Source organism: Molothrus aeneus, chromosome 3 (assembly GCF_037042795.1).
Source record: "Molothrus aeneus isolate 106 chromosome 3, BPBGC_Maene_1.0, whole genome shotgun sequence".
Lineage (NCBI taxonomy): Eukaryota > Metazoa > Chordata > Aves > Passeriformes > Icteridae > Molothrus > Molothrus aeneus.
The window spans coordinates 40234673-40259612 of record NC_089648.1 but is presented as its reverse complement, the minus strand read 5'-3'; the positions used below and the strand labels follow the sequence as shown (position 1 = coordinate 40259612).

General features: G+C 42.2%; 2 protein-coding genes across 3 annotated transcripts; both read left to right on the top strand.

The window, feature by feature from the left end:
* The first annotated feature begins 5 nt into the window (after positions 1-5).
* On the top strand, positions 6-20042 carry GNPAT (glyceronephosphate O-acyltransferase). 2 transcript variants are annotated; one of them, XM_066546724.1, is made up of 16 exons: positions 6-236; positions 3643-3834; positions 6243-6419; positions 7258-7387; positions 9580-9707; positions 10164-10239; positions 10830-10981; positions 11072-11202; positions 11881-12104; positions 14262-14507; positions 14922-15001; positions 16725-16865; positions 17757-17856; positions 17950-18043; positions 18984-19045; positions 19339-20042. In XM_066546724.1, exons 1-16 carry the CDS (start codon positions 6-8, stop codon positions 19380-19382), a joined length of 2208 nt encoding a protein of 735 aa, XP_066402821.1. In that variant the 3' UTR covers positions 19383-20042. The 2 variants fall into 2 exon arrangements, with proteins under 2 accessions (XP_066402821.1, XP_066402822.1); XM_066546725.1 differs by having other exon boundaries at positions 131-236; positions 3646-3834.
* Positions 20043-20261: 219 nt separating this feature from the next.
* PDCD2 (programmed cell death 2) lies at positions 20262-24859 on the top strand. Its single transcript, XM_066546722.1, has 6 exons — positions 20262-20586; positions 20670-20921; positions 21291-21467; positions 22485-22600; positions 23804-23920; positions 24426-24859. The coding sequence occupies exons 1-6, from the start codon at positions 20286-20288 to the stop codon at positions 24588-24590; spliced, it is 1128 nt and encodes a 375-aa protein (XP_066402819.1). The 5' UTR covers positions 20262-20285; the 3' UTR covers positions 24591-24859.
* Positions 24860-24940: the final 81 nt, after the last annotated feature.

The following is a 24940-nucleotide window of genomic DNA, read 5'->3' as shown; positions in this document are numbered from 1 at the left end:
CCGACATGGCGCCGCCCATGGCGCGGTGCCCCCGCCTTCCGCCGCCGCACCGCGCCAGGCAGCCGGGCCGGGGCGGCGCGGGGCCATGGGCGCCGCGGGAGGCGGCGGCGGGCGGCAGGGCAGCGCGACGGGGTAGGGCGGGCGAGCGGGGCGCGGGGCGGCGCGGCGGAGCTCGCAGGACTATGGCGACGGCGGGGGCGCCCGGGCGGGCGCGGCGAGGGGCGCCCATGTACTCGGTAGGCGGCAGCGGCGGCGGGAGCGGTGCCGCGGGGAAGGGGCTGCTCACCTCACCCGCTCTGCGGCGGCGCCGCTCTCTCTGAAGGGGAATGACGGTGCTTGGCGCAGTCTGCCCCTCCATCCCTCACCCCCGGTTCGTGTCCCTGGGGAAGGGGAACTGCACTCCGGAGGGAGGGACGAGGCCTCTCCCGGGCCCCGGCGGGACCGGACGTTTGCCCTCTGCAGTTCATCTTCCCGCGCGCCCTTCGCTGCCTCAGCTGCTCCTTCACTGCCTGTCGTGACAGTCGCGACAGCCAGAGCTCCCGATCCCGAACGCCGCGGCTCCCTCAGAGCTGCCGCGGCAGGGCGGCCGGGCTGGGGGCGGTGGGAAGTGTCTCCTCCTGAGGGAGGCAGCGTCCCGGAGTCCGGCTCTCTGCGGGGGCAGGGGTCCGGACACCGGGCGCTCCGCAGGGCTTCAGCCCGCAGCAACCTGTCCTGCCAGCCATGGGGAACTCCGCGCTGGGAGGTTGTCGTGGGCATGGAGCGGCCGAAGCGGGTTTTCCCGTGTTACACAGTGCAAATTACTTTATTGACCTTGTTCGTTCCCCGCAGCTCCTTCGCCAGCCTCAGACAAGGAGGTTTAGGTGTGGGGTGCTAAACCCCACCTCTCTGCAAGCGTTTGGCGGAGGGGACTAGGGAGAGAGGGAAACCGCTCCTTGTTTCAGCAGAGATTCCCAAACTTCTCTTCTGTGTCTTGTCTGTGTGCTGGTATCCCAAGGGCATCGCGAGCACCATCGTTACGTTGCATATCCTAGTTATATGGAAGCAGAGGAGTTCCAGGCTCCTGCTGTTTTGCTTCCACACTTCACCGCTGTCACAGTAACAGTGTGTGCCACCGAATCTTCTGATGTCCGGGTTTCCAACAGTATGTTTTCCAAGTGTGTTCTCTACCAGCTGGCAATTGAAGCTGGAACAACAGCTTGGCTGTAATGTGTAAAAGCACAGTTGCAAATCCTTAGTGTTTGGTAAAGTGTGTGGTTTGGCTCCCTCAGTGCTCCTTCAGAACAGGGCATGAAAATAACTATTGCCATGGAGAGAATTCAGTTGCACATCAAGTCTGAAGACCTCAGACAAAGAGCAGAGGCATAGAGGTGATTTTTCAGTGGGCCATGGCCATAGCAAAACTCTGCTCACAGGAGTTGTGCTGGGGAACAGCTGCAGCAGTGTGGTGACTGCTGATGTGGCTGATCATGCCTGTGCTGAGTGCTGCCTTTCTTTGTCTGGATTTCATGTAGTTGCAGATTGCAGGGTTTTAACTTTTTGTAACTGACATAAACACTGCTTAGATATTCTGAGCAATGACTTGTCACATACTGATCTGAGTAGGTGATACTTAGAGTCATTTTCTGCTACTATTCTGAGCTTTTTTTGCCATTATACAACATAAGGGATTTATTTTTGTTTTATTTTAATCAAGGGGTTTGATATAAGGTGTCAACAGCAACAGATGGCTGATAGAAACTATTTGCAGTCGTCTTAACAGATCTTAGCTTACTCAGCTCTTGCAAAATACTAACCAATTGAAAGCTGTGAAAGAAGAGAGGTTGAAAGCTGTAATGCTAAATCATACAGGACAAAACCCCCTAAAAGTTTTAATACCTGTTTGGGATTGTTTTGAAAGTCCCTGCTGAGTTTGTTCTGCAGTTAATTCTCTAAACTGCAGCTGTGGAAAGAAAAGTTATACAATCTACTAAATGCAATTATAGTAGAGGGATGGTCTCCAAATTTGCCTGTCCTGTGTGGGTCAAAGAACTTGAGAAGGTCAAACATTATAGTGAGATTTGTGTCCTCCAATAAAACGAAATTGACTTTTGATACAGATGAGGCTTTGAAGGATTTTTTGTCGTTCTTAAGTGGAGATATTCCTGATTTGAGTTGTTTTGTTTTGTTCCACCAAATTACCTTGTGGTGATGAATGGACAGGAGCTAAAGGTTTGCTCTCTACAAATGTCAGCTGCTCTGACCGTGTTGCTGATGTGGCTCTGGTTGGCTGGCTGGCAGTGAAACCCGACTCCCTCTCCCAAGGCTGAAAACCCAGCTGCCACTGCTGGGCATTTTGCTTATCTCTTGCTGGTGTTCCCCTGTGTGTTGCTGGCCAGGCTTTCCACTCAGCACCAGAAAAGGTCACTGAAGGAGCTCATGAAGCATGTTTTATCCTTCATTATCAGTTTGGTTCTGCACGGGTCAGATATAGAAAGGGGAGGTTGAATGAATGAAAAGATTGCCAGTGCTACTCTTCAAGTGGAACTGTGGAAGAAGACATAAGCATTTTTATTTTTAATATCTTCTAATAAATATGTTTGGTCATAACTAATACTTTTTTATTTAACAGAGGCTTACTCCAGTTGTCTTACTTACCTGGTGGCTGTTGCTGCTGGTTTGAAGCTTGAAGAAATACAGTTTCACTCTTGGGAAGACTGAAGGGTCATTCATACAAACTGTAGTGATACAGGAGATAATAGGAGACATCTCTCTCCAGCACAAGGGTCTGCTAGCTCAAAGGGAAGAGTTTTGTCTGAATTTTTTGCAGCAGGATGGATTCACAATTAGTTCTTGGTGCCCTGGGGTTTTTCCTGCTTGGCAGTGGTGGTACTGATTACTCAGAGGCTGTGCTCTCTTTTTACCTACATGTGCACCGTATTGCATTCATGTGGCTGACAGAGAGGTATCTTGTTTTTTTTTAATTTGTTCTTGCCTGGTAATGTTTCATGCACCTTACATCCAAGCTGTGTGAAAGCTACAAGTCACCAAGGTTCCAGATGCAACTTTTAAGTAGCAGGGATTATTTTCTGTGTGTTGATGATTGGGTTTTTATAATGTGAATCATGGTATTGTCTTCATGAAGCTGTGAGAGTTGGAATCAAAAGTCTTTTAGTTAATACCTATTAATTACAGAGAGGCTGGAGGCAAGACACTTCAGCTTTAAAAACCCATGTCTTCTTGCAGTTTCTCCCTGTTGTGTGGAATTAAGTAACATGGCATAGGGTGATTTTAAGATCTTTGCAGTTGAAGGGATTAGGGTAAGGGTTTTTTTTAGGGGGGGGGGAGGAAGAATTAAGTAACATGGCATAGGGTGATTTGGGGATCTTTGCAATTGAAAGGAATTAGAGTGAGGGTTTTTTTTGGGGGTTGGGGGGGTGTATGTTTGTTTGTTTATTTTGCTTTTTAGTTTCTTTCTGGATCACTCATGCAAGCAGGTGGTATTGGCTCCTGCAGTCACAGAGTGTAACATGCAGACATTATTGAAAGCTAAGAAGAAACCCCAAATGTTGCAGAAGTAGCACATATCATTATTTTGGTGCTGTAGCCAAGCAGGTCACCAAACAGCTTGAGACAGTGTCTCATTCTTCATTTGTATGTTCCTAGCAGAAAGAGCTCACATCAAAGAAAAGAGATGAGTTTGAGGATATCTTGGAGGAAAGACGGTTGTCCAGTGACTTGAGATACGCCATGAAGTGTTACACCCCGGTGATCTACAAGGGACTTTCACCTTGCAAGCCCAACGCTATCAAAAGTGCTGTTCTCCACTCAGAGCAAGTTCAGTATGTTATCAAGCAGGTGAGTCTGGACAATGAGCTCTAAGATGAGGTCGATCACACAGCCAAGCTTTGTGTGGCAGCAGGGAAAAAGAAATTGTTGCTGACCTTGTTAAAATGGTAATTGTAGTTTGGAAGATGGTCCAGTAAATAAATAACTCTTTTGGCAGGAAAAAGAAAATACTGGAGTTGCCACTAAAACTGTCAGGTTCATGAAACAGTGTTTTGATTTTGCATATACAAGACTTCATCATTAATTTATCCAGTGTGCCTGACTTCTTTTTTCTCTTTCTCCTCATACTCCACTGTTCTCACCACAGAACAACATTGTGAAAGACATTAGCACTCTCCTTCCTAGCAGATGTTTTTGTACTTTAGGGGGGTCTTGTAGGAATTTTATAGGTTAATGATACATTTATGAACAAGTCCTAAATGCTACTTTCACTAAAATGAGAGTTCTATATCACAGATAATTCTTTGAATTAGAAATACTGTTTAAGATGTAACCATATTTTTTGTTCTAACATGAAGGGCAGCTACTACTTTATAACAAATAAAGTATTTTATGGTTAGGCTGGCTGATACTTTGCACTGTCTTTAAATACCTGAAATATGTGTGTGTGTTAATTAGCAGCATAAACTAATTTCAGTAGCCATAAAAATAATTGCGAGCGTGCAGAAATACCTAAGGTGTTTTGGTTAGTCCTGAGTGACAGGCTGCTGTAAATTTTTTTCTATTTGTTTCTTTTAATGGCTAGTATTACCTGTGATACATCAAAATGTGTTATAATGTGACAAAGTAAAGTATGTTGCTCTACACCACAAAGTAGTTCTGTTTCCATTATGGATTGCTAAGTAGTATGAAAGCCAAAAAAATCTTTCAACTCCAGAGACACTAAAAATTTACTGAAAGAAAATACTTTACAGAGGATTTGATAGAAAGACGTTTGTGTGATGTTTTCTTCTAAAGTACTTTCTTGATAGGAAATTATTTTGATGAATATTTTCTGGCTGCATCAAGTGGTTGAAGGGAGTTAGCAGACCTGCCATTGCAGCCTGGTTCCCAGTTTTGCACCAGAGGTTACTGGAAGTTTCTAACTGAGAGTGTCCTGGGCAATGTGCCCAGTCCTCTACGATGAGGGTCCCTCCTGCCTGGGCAAGGTTTGCACAGCTTTACACAGGCGTACTTGAATTTGTTCTTGTGCCAAATTGCTGCGGTTACTAAAGTTCAGTGTGGGAAGTTAAGGTCATTTGTTTGTTTTAGATTTCTATATGTGACTGGTCTGGGGTTTTGGTTTCTGATTTGGAAAGTTCTTAGTGCCATATCCAGTGGATTTGCCCTTAAATCACACAAGTGAACTGTATGGTAAGCCTTTTGCTGGTGAATGAGAACAGAATCTCTTCCTGCTGAATAACAAGAGGAATTTTTTGGCTTCGTAAGCAAGACTGATTTTCTCAGGCTTAAGTGAAAGCAGTTTATGGCTTCTTTAAGTGGCTAAAATAATCAGTTTAAACTGCATGTGGAAATATGTAGGATAATGGGTAATGCATTTAAGAAAACACATTTGACCTAGTAGCTGTGATAGTAAGGTATATGGAGGTAGATTGGAGGAGATGGATTTTCTCTTATGTCACAAAATGGAAATAATAGGTAAGCAGCACTGGCTTCCAAACAGAGATGTGCTTTTTTGGAGGCTCTTTCTTCTGACATTCCTTTCCTCCTCTATGTTGAGTAAAAGTCATGTTCCTTATTCCATAACAGTAAAAGGCTTAACTTTTCAATAAATATTTCTAGATTCAAATACCAAATTAGAGGGATGGCCATTATTTAAATCTATTTTAAGGAACTTCAAAAGGGGATGTGCATGGCAACAGAAGAAAGATCATTGATATGCACAGTTGGTAGAGACAGTGCTTTGTATGCAATTCAGCTCTCCATTGCCAAAGGAATGCATCACAAGGAAATGGTAGTGTGATATGGCTGAGGTTCTTTGTAAACTCTAACCCAAATGCACTTAAAATATTTACATTTTGACTGTCTCTACAAACATAGCCTTCATTTTACTATTGAAAGAAAAATGCACAGAGTCTTCTTCAGACGGATAATATAGGAAATATTCTTTGAACATAAATATCCTCTGAATGTGCTGCAAGTTAAAACATTCATATGTTGTGTTTGGGGGGAGGATTGTTATATGTCCTCCCGCCACCGTTGACGTCCAAGGTTATTTTGGTTTTTAAGCATCTTTAACTTGGCTTTGTTGGCTGGCACCAGACAGATTCTGTATGATTTAGTCCACACCTATTACATAAAACAAAATCTTGTGGACTATTGCAGTAGTTCTCCCATAGTAGCTGTGGCACATTAGAATGGTGTACGTGGGCAAAGAGAAGGGAGCAACTTGTCACTGCTGTTTTGTTTCTCTTTAGTTAGCAAAAGAAATGGGAGAATCACCTGATATTATTCAAGAAGAAGCCACAGAAATCCTGGATGAGATGGGCCACCGTATGCAACTAGGAGCTGTCAGATTTTTTGCCTTCACTCTGAGCAAAATATTTAAACAGCTTTTCCAGAGAGTTTGTGTGAATGAAGAAGGAATGCAGAGAGTGAGTACTGGTGGGAGGAAAAAGTTAAAATATTTTCAGACCAGTCACTTGGACAAGAGCTCTAATCACAAATAACAAATGTGAAAAATACTCTCTGAAAAAAAAAAAAAAAGACAGCACTCACTTTTGTTTATTAGTGCATTTCTTAGTAAATGTAGGAGGAAAGACAGATGATATGTAAGTATTTTAGAGGCAAACAGCTGTCAGGATTTTTTGTATATTTTCCAAATGCTTCCTATAATAAGGAATACCATGTACCTGTGAGTATGTTAGATCAGCCACTGAGAGAGTGTTTTCTATCTGATATTATAAAATAAGAATGCATTTAGCTGAATTGGGGGTCACAATATAATATTACTTGGCTGTTCAGCAACACCCTCATACAACTAAGTGTGGTGAAACACTGTGCACCTCTGAGGAAGGAGATGCTTTAGGTTTTCCTCAGTTTCCAGGAACCATTGTCCCCCTATTTCATTTCAGGATATTGCTGTTCTGGAGGGTACAGTGCATTCCCTGGAAGTCAGCAATGTCAGTCCTGACAGCCCCTATTTGGTTTCCCATTCCCATTAAAAGGGATTGGAATTAGACTATCCCATGATGGGGTGCCCCTAGTTTTTGAGTCTTGTGATGCTTGTGAGCCTCAGGTGGCTACTCTGGAAACAACTGCTCCAAGTTTCCAATGGATTCTGTGCTGAAAGAGGTATTGATTGTGTGGACAGAGAAGCAACCCTCAAGCAAATGGGGTTTTGTTTGCCTTAAGCCCTGTGCAAGTCTATATTTGCAAATTTCAACAGTCAGTAAATATTGGGACAATATTGTTTGCACTGTTCTTTTTCAGTTGCAACACGCCATTCAGGAGCATCCCGTGGTGCTGCTGCCCAGCCACCGAAGCTACATAGACTTTTTGATGCTGTCTTATTTGCTATACACCTATGACTTGGCCTTGCCTGTCATTGCAGCAGGAATAGGCAAGTATGTTTTTAACATTTTCAGGATTCAGAGAATTGGTAGCATTCTCTGGTAGCTGCAACTATAAGTAGTTGTGTTTAACTTCTGCTCCAAATATATCTTGTTAAATCCTCCTTGGGTAAGTTGCTTATAGTGTCTGAAAGCTTCTCATTGGTGCTGAGTCCTGTCAAAGGTGAATATTTTTCTTAGCAAGTTCACCCAGAAGTATCCCATCTGTAGACCTGAGGCTGGGGCATAGATAAGGGTTGGGAAGAATACTTCTATTTGCTTTCATAGCCTGGTAACTGGGAAGAACTTACCCAGCTGCTACTGTGGGTGCAGAACTTTCTGTGGTACTTCATACAGTTTAAAATGCAGTCACAGCAGCCAGTTACAAAGTACCAGACATCTCATGCTTGTTTCTGATGTGACTGATTCCTTTGAAGTATTGGCAGAACTTTGTGACATGCTGAGAACAGAGCTGGCAGGGAAATGATATGGCATATTAGAGGTCAGGATTTTGGGCATACTTAGTTGTAAAGCAGACGAAGCCAGTAAATTTGTAGGAAACAATTCTTGAGGGTTTGAACAGTGTCTTCCAAGTTCATGTACTTTTTGATAATCTGGATACTGTCAACCCTTAACTTAGAAACCTGTTCTTGGAAGTCAAGAGTATCAAACAGGCCTTCTAAGCAGGCCGAAAACCACTCAGGTCTGGTGCAGCACTGTTACCTTTCCATGCACAGGTAAGGTAGCCTAGCAGAGATGTTGGAACTTTCTGCTTTACTGTTGTCTGCTTTTCCAGTCAAGAAGTTAGCAAGACTAATAAAAGCTTTGAGAATGGGCTTGCTCTGGAAGATGAGATTTCCCTGGTCTTTGAGTTTGCTGCATCTGGGCGATGCAGGTTAAATTCACAAGTCCATGTTTCACAGCTGCCTTGATCAAGGTGTTGCAGTTTGCTTGTGGTGTATTGTAGAATCTGCTCATGTGTTGTTACAGGTATTGGTGTAGTCCTTTGCTGACTTGGATTAGAGTATTTTTGAGTTTTGGACCTCAAAATAGTATCTTAAGGTACTACTAGTTTAGCTTACAAGGATTTTTTTAATGATTAACATTTTTTAAATGCTTTGGGTGCTTCAGGGTCAAAGTTCTCCCAAAGAATTAGGGGCTTGTAGCTTGATGCTGCCTGCACGTGTGTATTATTTTAAATTCCTCTGGAGAAAACAGAGGATACAACAGTTCTCTATGGTTGTCGTTGTATTTCATAACTGCATGTCATGGTAGAGGTTCACAAGATGTGGTTTACAAAGTCACTCTCAAATCAGCACTTGTGCGGAGTGAAGAGACTCTCCTGATGTAGGTGGTAAGTGCCTTTGTTAGTTATCTCTTGGCTTCAAGCATACAGAGAGATCTGTAGGGATTAGCTAAGGGAAGGTAAACAGTTGCCAGTACATCCTCATACAGTACATTAGCATGAATCTAGCTGGTGTTGGGATGATGTTTCTGGCACCTGTGACATCTTCAGGGCAGTCATTGTCAGTGTTGCAACTAGAAATACGAATTTATTTAACTGAGTATCTGTTCTCCAGTGTTTCATGGATTGAGGTGGCAAGGAGTTTGGAATGGCACGTTGCCAGCTTACATGTGGACTTGTTTTAAATGCTTCCATAAGAACTTTGTTAACATTAAGTGTTATTTCCTGCTTTTGACAAGTTAAGCATTGACTATCATTGCTTAAAACTGAAAAACTAAAAAATAATTTTAGCTGGTTTGGTGTACATCCCCCACAATGATGAGTCAGGATCATAGATGGTCTAATGTAGTTTAATTGGCTGCCTAATTTCTGTGTCTTCTGGAACATGTTCAGTAGGAGCTGCTTTTTTCTAAAGATGAGTGAGACAATGTACTTGAGAAACTTAGTCTTTATTATGGCTGAACTCTGGCCATCTAAATTATGAAAATAAATTACTCTCTAAGTGAATGCAGCTTAAAAAAAATCACAAGCATATTATAATATGCCATTCTTGTCTGTATAAGTCTTGCTAGACAATTTGAAAGCAAATAAATGTGTTGGCAACAAAGAAATCCTTGAAAGAGATCTTCTGTATTCTGGTAGTCAGCGTGTTAGAAATGTTGTGGTTGATTCTGCTGGCTGATATTAATCAGTAAATTGTGTGTGTGTGGTTTTGGTTTTTGTTTGATTGTTTTTCAGATTTCCTAGAAATGAAAATAGTTGGTGAGCTGCTACGAAGGGCAGGTGCCTTTTTTATGCGACGTTCCTTCGGTGGGAACAGACTCTACTGGGCAGTGTTTGCTGAATATGTAAAAACCATGTTAAGGGTAAATAACTTGCTCAGATCTCACAATGTGTACTAAGAAATACTCTGTTGGAACAATTCTTGTGAGATATACAGGATGTCTTGGCTGTGTGACTGAAAGTCTTCATGGTGATCTGAGTAAGTGCTTTTTACCTCAGATTTGCTGTAGGTGAAGACCATGTGTGCACTCTATTATTATTACACAGTTCAGTAAGTGATAAACAAATTACTCCTCATCAGTTCTTTTGGATTGTGTGCCCATAGCTCCTGAAATACTCAATATTTTCATTAATTAAACTATATGGTGTGAAAAATACAATGGATGAATGTATGCTTACAGATGAATTAAGTTAGATATGTTTGTCTTTCATTATAAAAACCAACTTACTTACATTTGAAGTACTTAAAACTATTTGTGGGCAATAAAGAAGAAATGTTTTTTCTGACTAGATTTTGTTTGTATGTTTTACTTTTGAAGAGTGGCTATGCCCCAATTGAATTTTTCCTTGAGGGGACTAGAAGCCGCACTGCCAAGACTCTGACTCCAAAATTTGGTATGTTTATTTAAGATTTGGAACTTCTAATATTATTAGTGTTTTCATTAGTGGCTATGTGCTTTGTAAGTTCTTTGGATAGGAAGGGATGTTAATGTAGAGGGAAATTGGGGAAGTCTGTCAGAGTATGGAAAACACCATGGCTGGGTTCCAAGGCCGTACAAAGAACAGCAATACATTTCACTTGCACTCTACTGCTTTTGTTCCCTTTGCCCCATTGTGTGCTGAATTCAATAACTCTTCACCATTTTCTTCCTAGACAATAGGCATCTGCTGGCCAGCAGGGAAATATTGTAGTTCTAACTGTAAAAGTAACAGGGAATCTTTAGAAGGAAGATGCTGTGCAAGCACAAAGCAGTGCTGCTAAAAAGAGCACAAACAGCTGTCCAAGAGTGTTGCTTCCATTTACCCTCTATTTTAAGGCTTGGGCAATGTCTTTTGCTTCTGCTTGCTTGAAGAGAGAACAGGCACAGTGCACACCTATTAGCAGTTTCTAAAATACAAAGATATCCTTTTCAAAGTTAAATTGCAGTGGCTTTTCCCTCTTTGAAAGGGACAGGTGATTAATGTTTTTTTTTCCCAATTGGCAGGTCTTCTCAGCATTGTGATGGAACCCTTTTTCAAACGTGAAGTCTTTGACACATACCTTGTTCCCATCAGCATCAGCTATGAGAGGATATTAGAAGAATCTCTCTATGCATATGAACTCCTAGGAGTCCCAAAGCCCAAAGAATCTACATCTGTATGTAAATTCCTTAAGAACACAACATAAGTGGACGTATACACACCCTGTAGCACCAGAATTTAAGTTTTCCTCTTCTCGTTTTCATAGGGGTTGTTAAAAGCCAGGAGAATCCTCAGTGACAATTTTGGTACCATACATATCTACGTTGGCCAGCCAGTATCCCTTAGAACCTTGGCATCTGGGAGGATCAATCGGTGCCCATACAATTTGGTTCCCAGGTACTGCATCTTTCCATGGTGTATGCGCAGGAAAAACATTGGTTTAGTCTACACCTATGTGAACTACCTAAGATGTTCTCTTATACTTTGTTTTCATCTTCTCTCACCTCCCTCCATCTGACTGTTCAAATTGCTGAACCTGTTTGGTTGAGCAGGGGCTTATTGTGCTTGTGACTGCGTGTTTCTGAAATGAATTGTTCCTTGTGGGTTTCCCTGTGTTGAGAAGACACCACTTTAAAATTTAATGGTGATGCATGAACCAGGCAAAACTCTGATTCCTGAGAATGTGGTGCTTTTGCCACTTGAAATTTTCACCTTCCTCCCACTTCTTGCATTATTCCTGCAAGCTGTTAAGTGACCGTATGACGGGGAGAGCTGTAGCTGTGACTGGATTGTGTTGCTTTTGCAGTTTTTTCTGTAAAACATAATGCTTTTGATTTTTGTTTGAAGACAGCAAATATACAGCATCAGTACAGAGGTCTGTGCTTCAGGTACTGTCATGCAACTACTGATGCTCTTTGCTCTATACTTCTGTTTTACATAGCACATAGAATCACCCTGCAGATGCTAGATGCTGTAAAGTGACAGGTCTGGGAACAATATGAAAGAAATAAAGAGGGTTGTTATTTCTATTAGACTTTTTGAGCTCTTTACCTTAAATTGCATTGTTTTTTTCAGACATCTTCCCCAAAAGCCATCTGAGGATATCCAAGAATTTGTCAGTGATGTAGCTTATAAAATGGAGCTCCTGCAAATAGAAAACATGGTTTTGAGCCCATGGGTGCTAGTTGCTGCTGTCCTGCTCCAGAATTTGCCAGCTATGGAATTTGAGCTTCTAATAGAAAAGACTCTGTGGCTTAAAGGCTTAACACAGACTTTTGGAGGATTCATTGAATGGCCTGGTATGCAGAGAAAGTGTTATTTCTGTTCCTCTTGTTGCTTATGAAAGATAAATTATATTTCTATGGAAGCAATGTACAGTAACAGCTTTACAGAATTCTTAGAGTTATAAATGGATTTTAGGATATGCTAAAAATCATGCTGAAATCTGACATTTGACTTAACCTGTTGAAGATAATACTTTGAAAAACAGGTGGAAACAGAACAGACATTTTAATGTTGTATCATGAAGGGAGGGAAATTATCAAGTGAGAGGGAAATTATAAGGTACTTTGTCAGAGTACTACAGTTTGTGTAGTGTCTGTCTTTCCTGTCTTTCTGAACTGTGTGTAAGTCACAGGCAGTTGTCTGATCTGCACCACTTAACTCTGTGTAATGCTACATGTCCTGCCTGGTACTGGCTACAGTATAAGTTGTTACTGGTGCAAAGAACTAGCAGAAACAAATGGGTAGAGGAAATCAAAACTCTCAGTTGTCTGTTTATTTTTAAATTTCATTTTATCTCCAGAAACAATGATGATTTATATACACCCCCCCATATATATATACATATGTATGTATAGTGTATATATTGTCTGCTGAAAGATTGATTGTGCTTTCAAACTTTGTTTGAAATTTCCCTCTGTGAGCCAGAGTGACACAGGCAATTTTAGAGCCTCAGGATGTAAGTGGTAAAGCTAGCAAAGAGTGGTATTGTGTAATGCACGTGGCTAAGGTGCATTTCTGCTGTAGGTAGACTTAAGCCAAGGATCTTTGCTTTTGTAGTCCTGTGTATAATCAAGGATCCTCTCACTACTACAATACAGAAATAGGAGCAGACTGCTGGTATAAAAGAGCTCTGTCACCTCTGGAAAAAAAAGAACCACTTCTTTCAGGGGTTGGCACTGCAGGGAATGCAGGCAAGGTCTGCTTCTGCCAGACTGATAAAAGCAAGAATTTCATGGCAACACTTAAACAGCATTTCAAATCTTACTACACAGTAGACTGAAAAACATACCACATCCGGATTTGCTTATTTATTTTGTTTATTTTCTTAGCAACATTTAGTAAGCATTTGCTTTAGTAGAGTTGTCATGTAGTCAGTAAATAGCAAATAGGCATGGTAAAGAAATGGAGGAGGGACAACAGCTGAGTGGATTTTGTTAGAGTGTGCTGTCTAGTGCTCGAAGCATCAGTTGCATACTGGGTTTGTTGTTTTGGTTTGGATTGCCAATTTGAAAGAAGAAATACATTTTAAAGGCCAATTTGCTGATGCCAGCAACTGCATGTACGCTCTCCATTCTGGTCTCCAAACAGCTGGTTATTTCTGCCCTTGTCATGCTGGTTGGTCGTTACAGGCAGAATATTTGCAAAATTTTATATTCAAAACAGGAAGTGTAAAAATTACTTGCACAGACTTCTGCTTCCTATTGCATTGAGAAACTTGGGAGCTTTAGCAAAACTCAAAGTAGGTTGAAGGAGAAAATAAGATGAAAGGAGACTCTACATGAAATCTGTATTAAAGGAAAGGAATACGATGGGTTTTTTCTGTCAGAGGCTATATTGATTTGATATGCCTGTGGTGCAGTGAGCATATAAAGTGTATTTTAGTGTTAAATATGAAGTTTTTATTGCTTGCTTGTCAAATTGTTTCTGATTTGATGCAGGGAATGTTTCTCATTGAGTACGTATGTTATGTAATAATATTTATGCTAAGAATTTTTATAAATTTAATTTGGGATGAGGCATTGCTTATGTATGAAAGTTGATGAAAAAGTTTATTAAAAGATTTGTACCTCTGATTCAAAGCTTGTAATGTCAGAAATGCTTAAGCAGAAGCATAGTCTCTGTTTCCTTACTAATGAATGTTTCCATCAAACAGATATATCCTTTTTCTATTTGAAGGCTCAGAATATTTGTTCCAGGGACAAAGGAATAATTACAATTTGCAGTTGTTAGTACGTGGAAGAATTCTAAGCATTTTAATTATAGAAATGTCTGAAATTTGTTCTCACCATGTCATACTATGCCTAGTTTGCCAGTTCTTGGTATGGATTCTATTGGAACAGCTCTCTAACTGAATGTTTGGTGTAGTGTCTGAAATACTGGTGCATTTTGAGCTGTTTCAGTAGAGTTATGCTCCCTTTTGCAACTTCCTGAGTGTTGTATTTTCCTCCTAGATAACCTGTGTGCCAAAAAAGCAGTCCTGTCTGGCCTCACCCTGCATTCCAACATCGCTGGCCTTGTCGATGGCCATGTGGTCCTGAATGACAAGGGAGTGGAAGATGGAGCCGTAGGGGAAATCGTCTTCAGGCACGCGCTGGCCGTGCTCATGTGTGCCACGTACAGGAACCAGCTGCTGAACGTCTTTGTGCGCCCGGCCCTGGTGGCAGTCGCCTTGCAGATGGCACCCAGCTTCAGAAAAGGTACCCTGGGGCTCTGGGAAGCTGCTGGCTTTGCTCCTTGTGCCATCGGCTGGGAGAGGAGCACCAGCTTCCTGTGACTGCTAGCGGGAGGTATCCAAGACTGTTATGCTTGGGATAAGGTGGATGTGGTGGGAGGGCATGGGGATATTTTGCTTCCCTTTTTTTTGTTTGTTTACCCTTTGATCCTTTTGTAGGATTTGATTGTGGCATCTAATGCATGTTCTGAGAAGCTGCAAGCCCTGGCTCTTTCCTTTTCTTTACAGCTGAATCAAGTGCTTTGAGTACTTGCTGTTCTGTTTGGTTTCTGCCTTTGTATGTATGCTTCAAATGCCAAGTCTGTATTTTATTTAAGTAGGTACTCTCTTAAATAAGGAGTAAATGGCTCTTCACTTGCATTTACAATATTTTTTTCAGAGGAAGTCTATAGCTGCTTCAACTTCTTGAGAGATGTTTTTTCTAATGAGTTCATCTTCTTTCCTGGCATTTCATTGAAGGTAAAAATATCCCTTATACAAAAATACTGATAGTAATGCAACCAATTAAAATAGCATGATTCCAGGGCTCTGCTAAACAAGTGCTTTGTTTACCTACCGGATATCACCTTGATCTGTAAGTGGGAGAACTACAAAGGGGGTCATTATGTTGATTGTGAAATATTGTCTGAATCCACAAGGTTGCCAATGCAATTTTTTTCTCCATTCCAGTAAAAAAAAATAAAAATAATTAAATTGCCCAATTCTGAACTATTAAAATTAACTGTAGCACAAGTTTGGCTTTTTCACATAAAGCTACCAGTCTTCCAGCACAGATCTGAAAATCTGTGTTAAAAGAATCTTTTCAAAGAAGTGTAAATGCTGTCAGGGGTGCAGCCTGTGAAGGTTTTTGAAGTGAGAGCTTTCCTAATGGCATAATAGCTTCCCTCTTAGAGTCTTTGGAAGCTTTACTTGCATCCTTTTTTGCTTGAAAAGAGTTTCCTCTCATTTTACCTCCTGCCCCATGCAGGCATCAGTCAGACAAAGCCAGTATTGTTCCTGCACACTGCCTTATTCCAGGGCTCAGTGTGCCTGTGTGCACCCCTAGCACAGCTGGTTACAGGCAAGCTGGGAAAACTGCAGGCAGCCCTTGGCTCTCTGCAGCACTTGCTCTGTCAGTTTGTACACAAACCTGCTTGGTCAGAGCTGGCTCAGGTCCAGCCTGCTTGAAATGCAGGTGAAAACAAGTTTATCAGTTAAAAAGCTGGTTCAGCCTCAGACCCAATATAAATTGGTATGTATAGTTTTTAACTGGATTTTAAACTGATTACATGTTATTTTTATCAATGCTGAGGACAAATATATGATGGTGATAGGTACGATCTTTCCTGCCTTAAAAAACAAGATAGTATAATTTTCACAAGAATGTTCAAGACTTGCAAACGTATTAAAATCTCATAGATTTTTATATAGATGAGAATTGAGCCTTTTTTAAAGGCTGACTGGCACAGTTAAGTTTTATTTGTTGACAATTTTTGCCTCTTGCAGCTTTCTTGAAATAGCAGAAAGTAGCAGGGAGCAGGAAGGTGGCTGGCTATGACTGACTTTGCTGGAGTCTGATGAAAGAGTTGCTGTGATGCTAAGGGATCTTTTAGCCACCCACTCACCGCTTTATTCATTCATTTGCCTGTCATGTCCTTGTCCCATCCCTTTGTGTAATCTGTCCCCCTTTTGCCTATATTGGCAGTAAAATGGTTTTGACCTTGACATTTCCATACTTTGTAAGTTTTTGGCCATTTGTTTTCTGTTTGGTAGAGGGCAGGTCAGTGATCTGTATTATCATTTATTGCAAACACTGGACATGAGATAAAGGCAAACCCTTAGTTTAAAAATAGGTAAATGAATAAAAAACACCCCTAGGAAAAAACTCTAAACTGGACAACCTGACCCTGTTTTGACAAAATCCTGAGGGAGCTCAGGCTGGCTGTTGCAATAGCAGCTACAGCCACTTTCTTTGGGCCAAGGTCTGTTGTGCATTGAGGAACTGCTATGTTTAAGAACATGTTCCCACTGCCTTTTTATATGAGTATTTTTGGGAGACAGAAAAATTTTGGTTCAAGTTTCTTGACAACTGAGTTCAGAAATGAAAGTGGTGCCCTGTTGTGGTTTCTGTTGTTGATTTTGTGGTAAATAGTAGCTGCACTTCTGTAAATGTTAGAATTTTAGTTATGCATTTCTTGCCCAGGATTTTGAGGAAGGATGTTTTCTACTCACAAAATGTGATGCCATTCAAACGAGTCAACAGGAGATTTACCCTACTGACAAAGGAAGTGGTACAGTGTCTTTCTTGTCAGCTATGTTCAAACCTTTTGTGGAAGGTTATCAGGTATGTTGTCCTTCAGAAAATTATCTCTTTTTTTTTCTTGTGTTTTGTAGGGAAAGTAAGAGAGCTGTGATACTTCTGTGTAAATAGGCTGAGAAATGCAAAAGTTAAGAAACAGCAGTAATAAATCTTAAACCCACCCTTCCCCAAGGATCCCAGTTTTAGCTTTTGGCTCAGACTTGTCCAATTTGCCAAAGCAGTAGCTGCTACGTGATGTGATGGCTCATTGTGGGTTTATAAGATTCATAGGGAGTGTGCTGCTACCAGGTTCATTGTTCTTTTTTATGAGGAGCTCTTGCTTAATTCATTTTATGTGGGTTGTCCTGCCAGGTGTGGAAATGAGTTTGCATCTCCTATCTGAGAGCTTTTATGGGAATCATTAATTCCACCCATTTCTCTTTAAATTCTTCTGGTTTTTCCAAGGTTTTAATAAAATAAAACATTTACTACATTCCTGTAGTAAGTAATACATACAAACCCAGAAGGATAAAATCTCAGGTAAGTCAGTATAAGATTGGTGAGACTGGAGGTGTTCAACATAGCGGAATGTAGTAAGTGATCTGATGTATGAGGTGTACTGATGTGCCCATTTTTTCTCATCTTCAGAACAGGTATTGCTTTAAAAAAGTTAAACTGTTTTGAGTTGTAAGAATAAGAAGTAAAATTAATGTCTAAGGTAGCTATTATAGAAATATGGAGTCTTATTTTAATATTGGGATTCTTTTACCTGTAAAGCAGTAATAAAACTTTCAGTAGCCCTATGCAATACCTTTTGAGGTCCTCCCTGTGCTTTTCAAAGTGGAATAGTATTACTTACAAGGACACATCTATTTATAACTCATTACAAGCTGACAATCTAAAAGAAAGGAATGCTCATTTTCTTGAAAATGTTAGTTAATTTTCAGATACCTCTCAAAGGAAATGAAAGAAGCATTTACTGAGAAGCAGTTTATACCTGGAATCCGCAACTGTGTTTTTCAACTTCTTGAGAAGGGTGTGTACAGCTGTTACTCAATATGGTTTTACAAGAGTAGCCTGTTAAATGAAAATTATAAAAATTTTAATTGTGTTTCTACCTTCTCCATAGGGAGTACACAATGTTATGAAGCGCTGTCTTCTGACATGCAGAAAAATGCCTTATCAGCTCTTGTGCAACTGGGCGCAGTGAAGAAGAAGAAAATGTAAGTAAAGTTAGATACCTGGTGCATAGAAATCTTAGTGGCAATGCTTAATGTCTGAGCTCCTAGCAGAACAGCAGAACCCCAACTGCCTGAGCACCAGAGGTTGACTGGAGTCATAGAGAAGATGCAGTAGTTCCTTTCTGTACATGATGTGGAAGTGGAATGGCATGCCCTCATAGTGGAAAGACTCCTGTGGGACCTAACAAAATTCATTAACTCACTATTAGGCTGCTTCTAATTCCCTTCACCTTTTGTTTTCAACTTTCCTCCCAAGACTCTGATAAGAAAAGAACAGCACTGCTTATTTGTAATACTGTGTGCTACGGTAAGCCTTGTGAGGCAGTGTAAGCAATAATCAGGAATACTGGTAGTTTTGAAGAACTTCAGCACTGAACTCATCTCAAAGCAATTTATCTGAGAGCTTAATACTTTGGGTCTTTTTACACAGTTCATGGTTTATAGGCCTAAGATTAAAATGCAGCTGTTGCTGTATGATGTGTTATTCTGTTATCAAATGAATTTCTGTTGGGGTGCTCCTCACTGTGTTTAAAAGTATGATCGTGGAAGTCCCCAGTAGAACAAGTCCCTGCAATGTCTTGAGTGTTCCACAGAACATAGTTGGCAGCTGATCACCTGAGCTATTTCCTTATGCCTCTGTTCATTAAATTATTAGGTTAAGGTAAATGTAGCTAAATTCCCCTTTCAAGTAAAAGGAATAAATTGAGTGCAACAGAATTTGGCAACTGTGAACAAGAGAAAAGGTAAAGAAACCATGACTGTTCTAGAGTAGAAGTTTGACATGTCCTTCAATTAGATATGTATGCTGGTGTCATGAAAAATATTATGTAATTATGAAAATGTTTAATTTTTATTATTTGCGTAGAAATTACTGGAATAAGGAATATTTTTTGAGTAAACTTTTTTTTTTAAATAATTGTAGGCCCAGTGGATTCACTTACAATGTAAATCAAGAGGCTGTTAGTAAAATCCTGGACATGTTTGGTAAGTGTTCTCTAATTAATTTGAAGATAGCTTCTCAAGTTATAGATTACTTTGGACAATGCACATATGTTAGATTTAGCTAGTGATTCCATAGATTTAACTGCATAAAAATCTTAGTAATATTTTTTTACAATGCTTTTTCTGGTATCATTAGCTGCAGCTTTGAAATCTCCCTTCTTTATTTCACATACTGTGCAATCCAGTGGCTGAGGGCAGTAAAGTAAGAAGTAGTTTATTGGCATGGTGTTTATAGCATGTTGATCAGAAATATTTAGTGTGGGTTTTTTTGTTAGATGCTCGGATACCTGTACAGAAACCTGTGGCTGCACGACTCTGAATGGTTCCTGATGCTGTGAGTGGATGTAAGCTCCTACTGAGAACATGGACCACTGCCCCACTGGAGCAGGGATAGGAACAGACAAGGTTCGCCTCCTGCCCAGCCAGCCTGCAAGTGTGGGAGGCACAGAGGTGTTTCTTCAGCTGGACAGCTCTCCATTACCACTTAGGAATTGCTGCTGAGGGGCTTAGAGGTGTATGTACATCCTCACTGTGTTTTTGTTTTTTCAAAAAAATTAAACATTGTTTCTTTTTTTAATAAACATTGAAAGAGATGTGCACAGCAATGGCTACCTACATACAGTTTTCTAGACTTGTAACAAGGAATGTGATTGGTTTCAAGTATTTCATGAATGTGAAAATGTAACAGGGAATTAAAAGACTTGCTATTAAAATTAATACTTAGAAAAAAATGTTGCTGGCTGGCTAAATGTAAGGCAAGGCCCTTATGAATGAAGAGCACAAATCAAACCTCGGGCAATAACCAGAACTGATAAATGTGTTGGGTTTTGTGTTTTGGTATTTTGTGTTTGGGTTGGTTTTGGTTTTGTTAGGTTTCTTTTTTTGTTTTTTTTCTAAGGCAGCTTGGCATTATTTTAATTACTTAATGAATGTTATATTTAAACATTGAATTAAAGCACCGTCGATTACGTGTCTGTCATCTCTTCTCCCCGTCTCACCGCTGACTGCGCTGTCCCTTGAGCTGACAGAGTTCTGCCCTCGTCTTCCAGGGCTTTTATTTTTCCCAGTCCGCTCCCAGCTGCCGCGTTACAAAGGCGGAGCCGGGGCAGGGGCGGGGTGAGCCCGGAACGGAGCTGGGGTGGGGCTGGGAGAGCCGGGCCGGGCCGGGCGGGGCCGTGCAGCGCCCGCCCCTCTCGGAGCGTGAGGGCGGACGGGAAGCGGCATGGCTCCCGGCGTGGAGTTGGGTTTCGCGGCGGCGGCGGAGGGCCCGGGCGGTGCCTGGCGGCTGCACAGCACCTACTTCCCCAGCAAGGTCGGGGGGCGGCCGGCGTGGCTGGGCGAGGCCGGGCTGCCGGGCCCCGCGGCTCTGCGCTGCGGCCGCTGCCAGCAGCCCTGCGCCTTCCTGCTCCAGCTGTACGCGCCGCTGCCCGGCCGCGCCGACGCCTTCCACCGCACCCTCTTCGTGTTCGCCTGCCGCGGCGCCGCCTGCTACCGCCTGGCGGGCCCGGGCGGGCCCTTCCGCGGTGAGAGAGGCGCGGGGACGCGGGGAGGGACGGGGCGAGGGCCGCCGGCCGCCGCCCCGCTGACCGGCGCGTCTCGCCCGCAGTGTTCCGGAGCCAGCTGCCGCGGCGGAACGACACGTACCCCGAGGAGCCGCCCCCCGAGGAGCCGCCCCCGGGCCCGGCCCCCGCGCCCCCGCGGCGGCTGAGCAGCGGCGCCGCGCTCTGCCGCGTCTGCGGCTGCCTCGGGCCGCGCTGCTGCGGGCGCTGCCGCCGCGCCGCCTACTGCGGGCCCGAGCACCAGGCGCTGGACTGGCGGCGCGGGCACCGCCGCTCCTGCGGGCAGCACGCCGCCGGAGGTGGGTCCGCCGCCATCGGAGACCTCTGCAACGGGGAACTGGCACCCGTGCCAGCTGTGGTTAATACTGCACCGAGCTGCCGAGCCGCAGCTCTTGAATTCTTAAATGCTGCTGCTAGCACTGTTTGGTCTGCCTTCCACGTCACTTGGATTTACAGAGGCTCAAAGCAACAGGACGCCTGTTGCAGTTTTCCACTGTCCTTAACATAACAGTGTTTCTTACCTTCAGGTCAGGTCAGGTCTAGCAGTGATGTAAATCTTTCTTGCTCATGCAATACTTCTGCTATGTAGTTTGCTGTGTAGCTTTTGGGGAGAAGGACGTGAAATACTAGATGACGTTGTGAAGTGGTGTCTGTCTTCTGTTTTCTAGATGACTTGGCAAATGCAATTCCAGAGCATAACGAATTCCTTTTTCCGGAATATGAAATTTTGATAGAACCTGAGGAACCAGAATTTCCTGCTGACAGCACTGATGATGAACAAGGAGCTGAAGATACATCAAAGGACGCAAAAGATCAAGAGGAACTTGGAGCTGCAGGCACTGCAGGTCAGAAATAACATACTGCCTGTAATTCTTCCTGGTTATGCCTGTTATCACATCTTTAAGATATCCAATACTGTGATTTTTAAGTGTTCCTTGTAAACTGCTGGTGAAAAAAGGCTAAACGTGCAGTCATTTGCAAAGTTAATTTGTTGTAGACATCCCATAATATAAGTTGCTTTTCTGGGAGAGACTTACTAAGCTCTGACCCCAGGAGCTGTTGAAGCAGCTGTCGCTGCAGGTAGCTTGGAGTTACACTGTGTCCCTGTGTGCTTCCAGTAGATCAGGAACATCTCAAGTGAGAAGGACAGGACTGAGCACCTGCTGCTGGATGCTGCTGAAATCAGCACATTGTTAGATTGTCTTGGCTTGACTTAGTTCAATTTGTCTTACTTTATGGAAAATAAAATTTTCTTCTCTATTCTAGCAGAGAACTGGTTTGAGGATATTTTAACTGTTGAAGTGCAGGCTCCTTCCTCCCTGCTCCCCCTAAATTCACAATGGGTTTGCTGCAACCACACTGTCTTTGAAGACACCCAGGATGGACAGTTTGTGGTGGTGCCAGGAAAGGATGCTGGGTTCCTGGTGGTCCCTTGCTGTGGTCCAAAGCTGTCTCAAGAGTGTTTAGTGGCCCCAGTTGACGTGGCTATTGGAGTGTAACAGATACACTCTTCAGTGCTAAAAACTGAAGTCTGGCACATGAGCAGCATGCAGGCCTTTTTCCAGTGTGGTATCCTGAAAGTTCTGTAGTCTCAGTGATATCTGCTGGGAGCCATAAACTTCGGTAGATTAACTCCTTCCCTTTCCAGTATTCAGTACTGACATCTGTTTAAAATGCAGCTAAAACTAGTAAATGGACCTGTGTGTGACCAAATCTTAACATGTCATGAAAAGAAAAAAGATCTTAGATTTATGCCAGGAATGACTTATGAAGCAAAATAAATTCACACGTGCTAATACTGTTTTTAATTTTTAGTGTCTTATATCAGCCTGTAAGTTTTACTGTTCTTCTTTCTTGCTTAGATGAAGCATTTCAGTCCTTAGATGAAGAGACATTGGAAGCAATGGCAAAACACGAGACTGCAGAAGAAAAGATCTTCCAAATGTTTAAAAAACGAGTAGCTGCTGAACCAGAGCAGGTCAGAAGATGGGGCAGCCTTTGAAAGTAGTGGTTCTGACACAGCATCCTGCTGCACATGCAGCGTTTTGTACTAGTTAGAAACAGGGATGCCTCCTCATCCTCTACACACCTAACCCACACCCTCTCATCTTCCTTATGTGCTGAACTTAATTCGTGCCCAAGTAAGAGTTTAGCACCTGCTCAGCCATCTTAAACAGCCGCTGGTCAGGATGAGGTGGCACGAGGGCGCTGAATCCTCCCCAGTGTGGAAGGAGCCACCATCCTGAGACATGGTTCAAACCAAAGGACATGGGGAACCACTGCACTGTTCCCCCAGCCTGCAGCCCTGCTGGCCTTCCTTCTCAGCAGAACAAAAACTGCAGAGAAGAGCTCTGTCAGTGTCACCAGCTGCATTGGGGGGTGGCTTGGCTGTTTTTAAGGTTGAAGGATGGCTTTAGAATTTCTACTATTTAAAACAGAAATCCTTCCCCCATGCTATTTCTTACTGCAAAAGGCTAAAAAGCTACATTGTCAAACAAAACCATGGTCCCTGGTTTCATTCAGAGAAGACACAGTCCTAAATCCATCAAAGTGGTGAAGAAATTCTCTCCATGTTTTGCCTGGTAGCTGAGGGGTTAAGGTGCACACTCAGAAAGTAGGAGACTGAGTCTGTTCCATTCTCTGCCTTAGGTATGTGCCTCACTCTCTCTGACCATCTCTCTACTGACTGATCTGTCCAAGTGTCCTTTGCTGATGATGTGTGATTTGCTAATAACTGAAAAACAAAGGATAAGAAAATACCTTTTGGAACATTAGGCTAGTCTGCTTGTATTTAGATGCAGAACTGCAGACAGAAAGATCTGGATTGCATTCCTAACTGTGTGCAGGTCTGTGTGCTAATTCTCCAGCTGCTCTTTCTCTGCCCCAAGACTGTAACATATACAACCTTGCATTTCTGGATCCCTTGGTTAGGGAATTACAAATGATCCCCTGGGTCACTGAAAAAATATGGTATGAATACTTGCATGACTCACATAGTTAAGAAAACTCATATAAGCAACCTGTCTTATTTAGAATGCTGCATTTGCAAATTATATTTTGCTATGGTTGTTAAAGAACTGACCTTTTTCTGCTCTATCTACAGCTTTGTGTCACTAAACACCTATTTTATAGCAAGATGAAAGGATAGTCACAAGAACTTAAACTTTCTGCTGTGTTTCAGATTATTAGATACTGCAGAGGTGGAGAAGGTCCACTCTGGGTGTCAGGTGAAAATAGGCCTGAAGAAAAAGATATCCCAAATTGTGTATGTGGTGCCAAAAGGATATTTGAATTCCAGGTATGTAAGCTCATTTAAAAATAATACAGGTAATGTATTTCCGACTCAGGATCTAATTGTATAGGTGTTGGCTTGTAATTTGAGCAACAAACTAACTACACTAAATGATCGTACAGAGCCTTTATTTACTTTTATAAGTGCTTTTTCAATTCATTGTGTGCATTATAAATAAGTTTGGCTGGAAGCATTCAGCTGTAGAACTTTGAATGCTAGAGGTGTATGTATGATGAACACACTTATGTCATGGAAAGGCAAAACATAGTTACTAATGGAATTTCAAATGGTGGGAGGCTCACAAATCAGGCAAGTCTTATAAGGCCAAATAAAACTTACCTAGAATTCCAAATTTGGTTATTTGAGCTGCCATATACATAGTAGCTTCAGTTGGGATTTTGGTGTAAGAGAATATAAATTCTTACACCAAATGCAGGACTGTTCTTCAAGAGAAGTGGGGAGAGGGGAGAAGTCTGTGGCCTGCCTCTAAACCTTTTGGTTTTCCTTGAAGATTATGCCACAGCTCCTGAATCACCTTCAGGTTGACAGCCTTGGAGAGAGCATTGACTGGGGAACGCTGGTGGTGTACACTTGTGCTGACAGCTGTGGCGGGGAAAGTGAATACCTGGAAGAGTTCATATGGAAACAAGACTATTCCATGGGCTGTACTTTATGAAATTGAGTAATCCAAATGGAATACTTGGTTTGTTTCACTGCACCTCTGCACTATGCAAACAGGTAGTTGAAGTCACTGATAACAGTGCATCTTGTAACAGTGATAAAACTGCTGTAACTAGACCTTGACAGCCTCTCTTGTGCTCCAGAGGAGCTTTTACTTCAACCTGGTAATGAAGCCAGATGCATTTGTTCAGAAAGCCTTATTTCAAATCTCATTTCTGGAAGTTTATTAAATAAAGATGAAAAACTTTTGGATTGGTGAAATTATATTTTGTTGGTAATGGAACTTCAAAAACTTAAAAGATTGTAGTCTGTCAGGATTTTCATCAGGCTACTCAAAAATTAATA

Bases quoted from the DNA above. Each gene is read 5' to 3' on its own strand.
- GNPAT (XM_066546724.1), top strand. From the start codon at position 6: ATGGCGCCGCCCATGGCGCGGTGCCCCCGCCTTCCGCCGCCGCACCGC. The intron at 11,203-11,880 runs GTACTGCATCTT...TGTTTTTTTCAG, and splicing joins CCATACAATTTGGTTCCCAG to ACATCTTCCCCAAAAGCCAT. The intron at 19,046-19,338 runs GTAAGTGTTCTC...TTTTTTTGTTAG, and splicing joins TAAAATCCTGGACATGTTTG to ATGCTCGGATACCTGTACAG.
- PDCD2 (XM_066546722.1), top strand. From the start codon at position 20,286: ATGGCTCCCGGCGTGGAGTTGGGTTTCGCGGCGGCGGCGGAGGGCCCG. The intron at 20,922-21,290 runs GTGGGTCCGCCG...TCTGTTTTCTAG, and splicing joins CGGGCAGCACGCCGCCGGAG to ATGACTTGGCAAATGCAATT. The intron at 21,468-22,484 runs GTCAGAAATAAC...TTTCTTGCTTAG, and splicing joins TGGAGCTGCAGGCACTGCAG to ATGAAGCATTTCAGTCCTTA.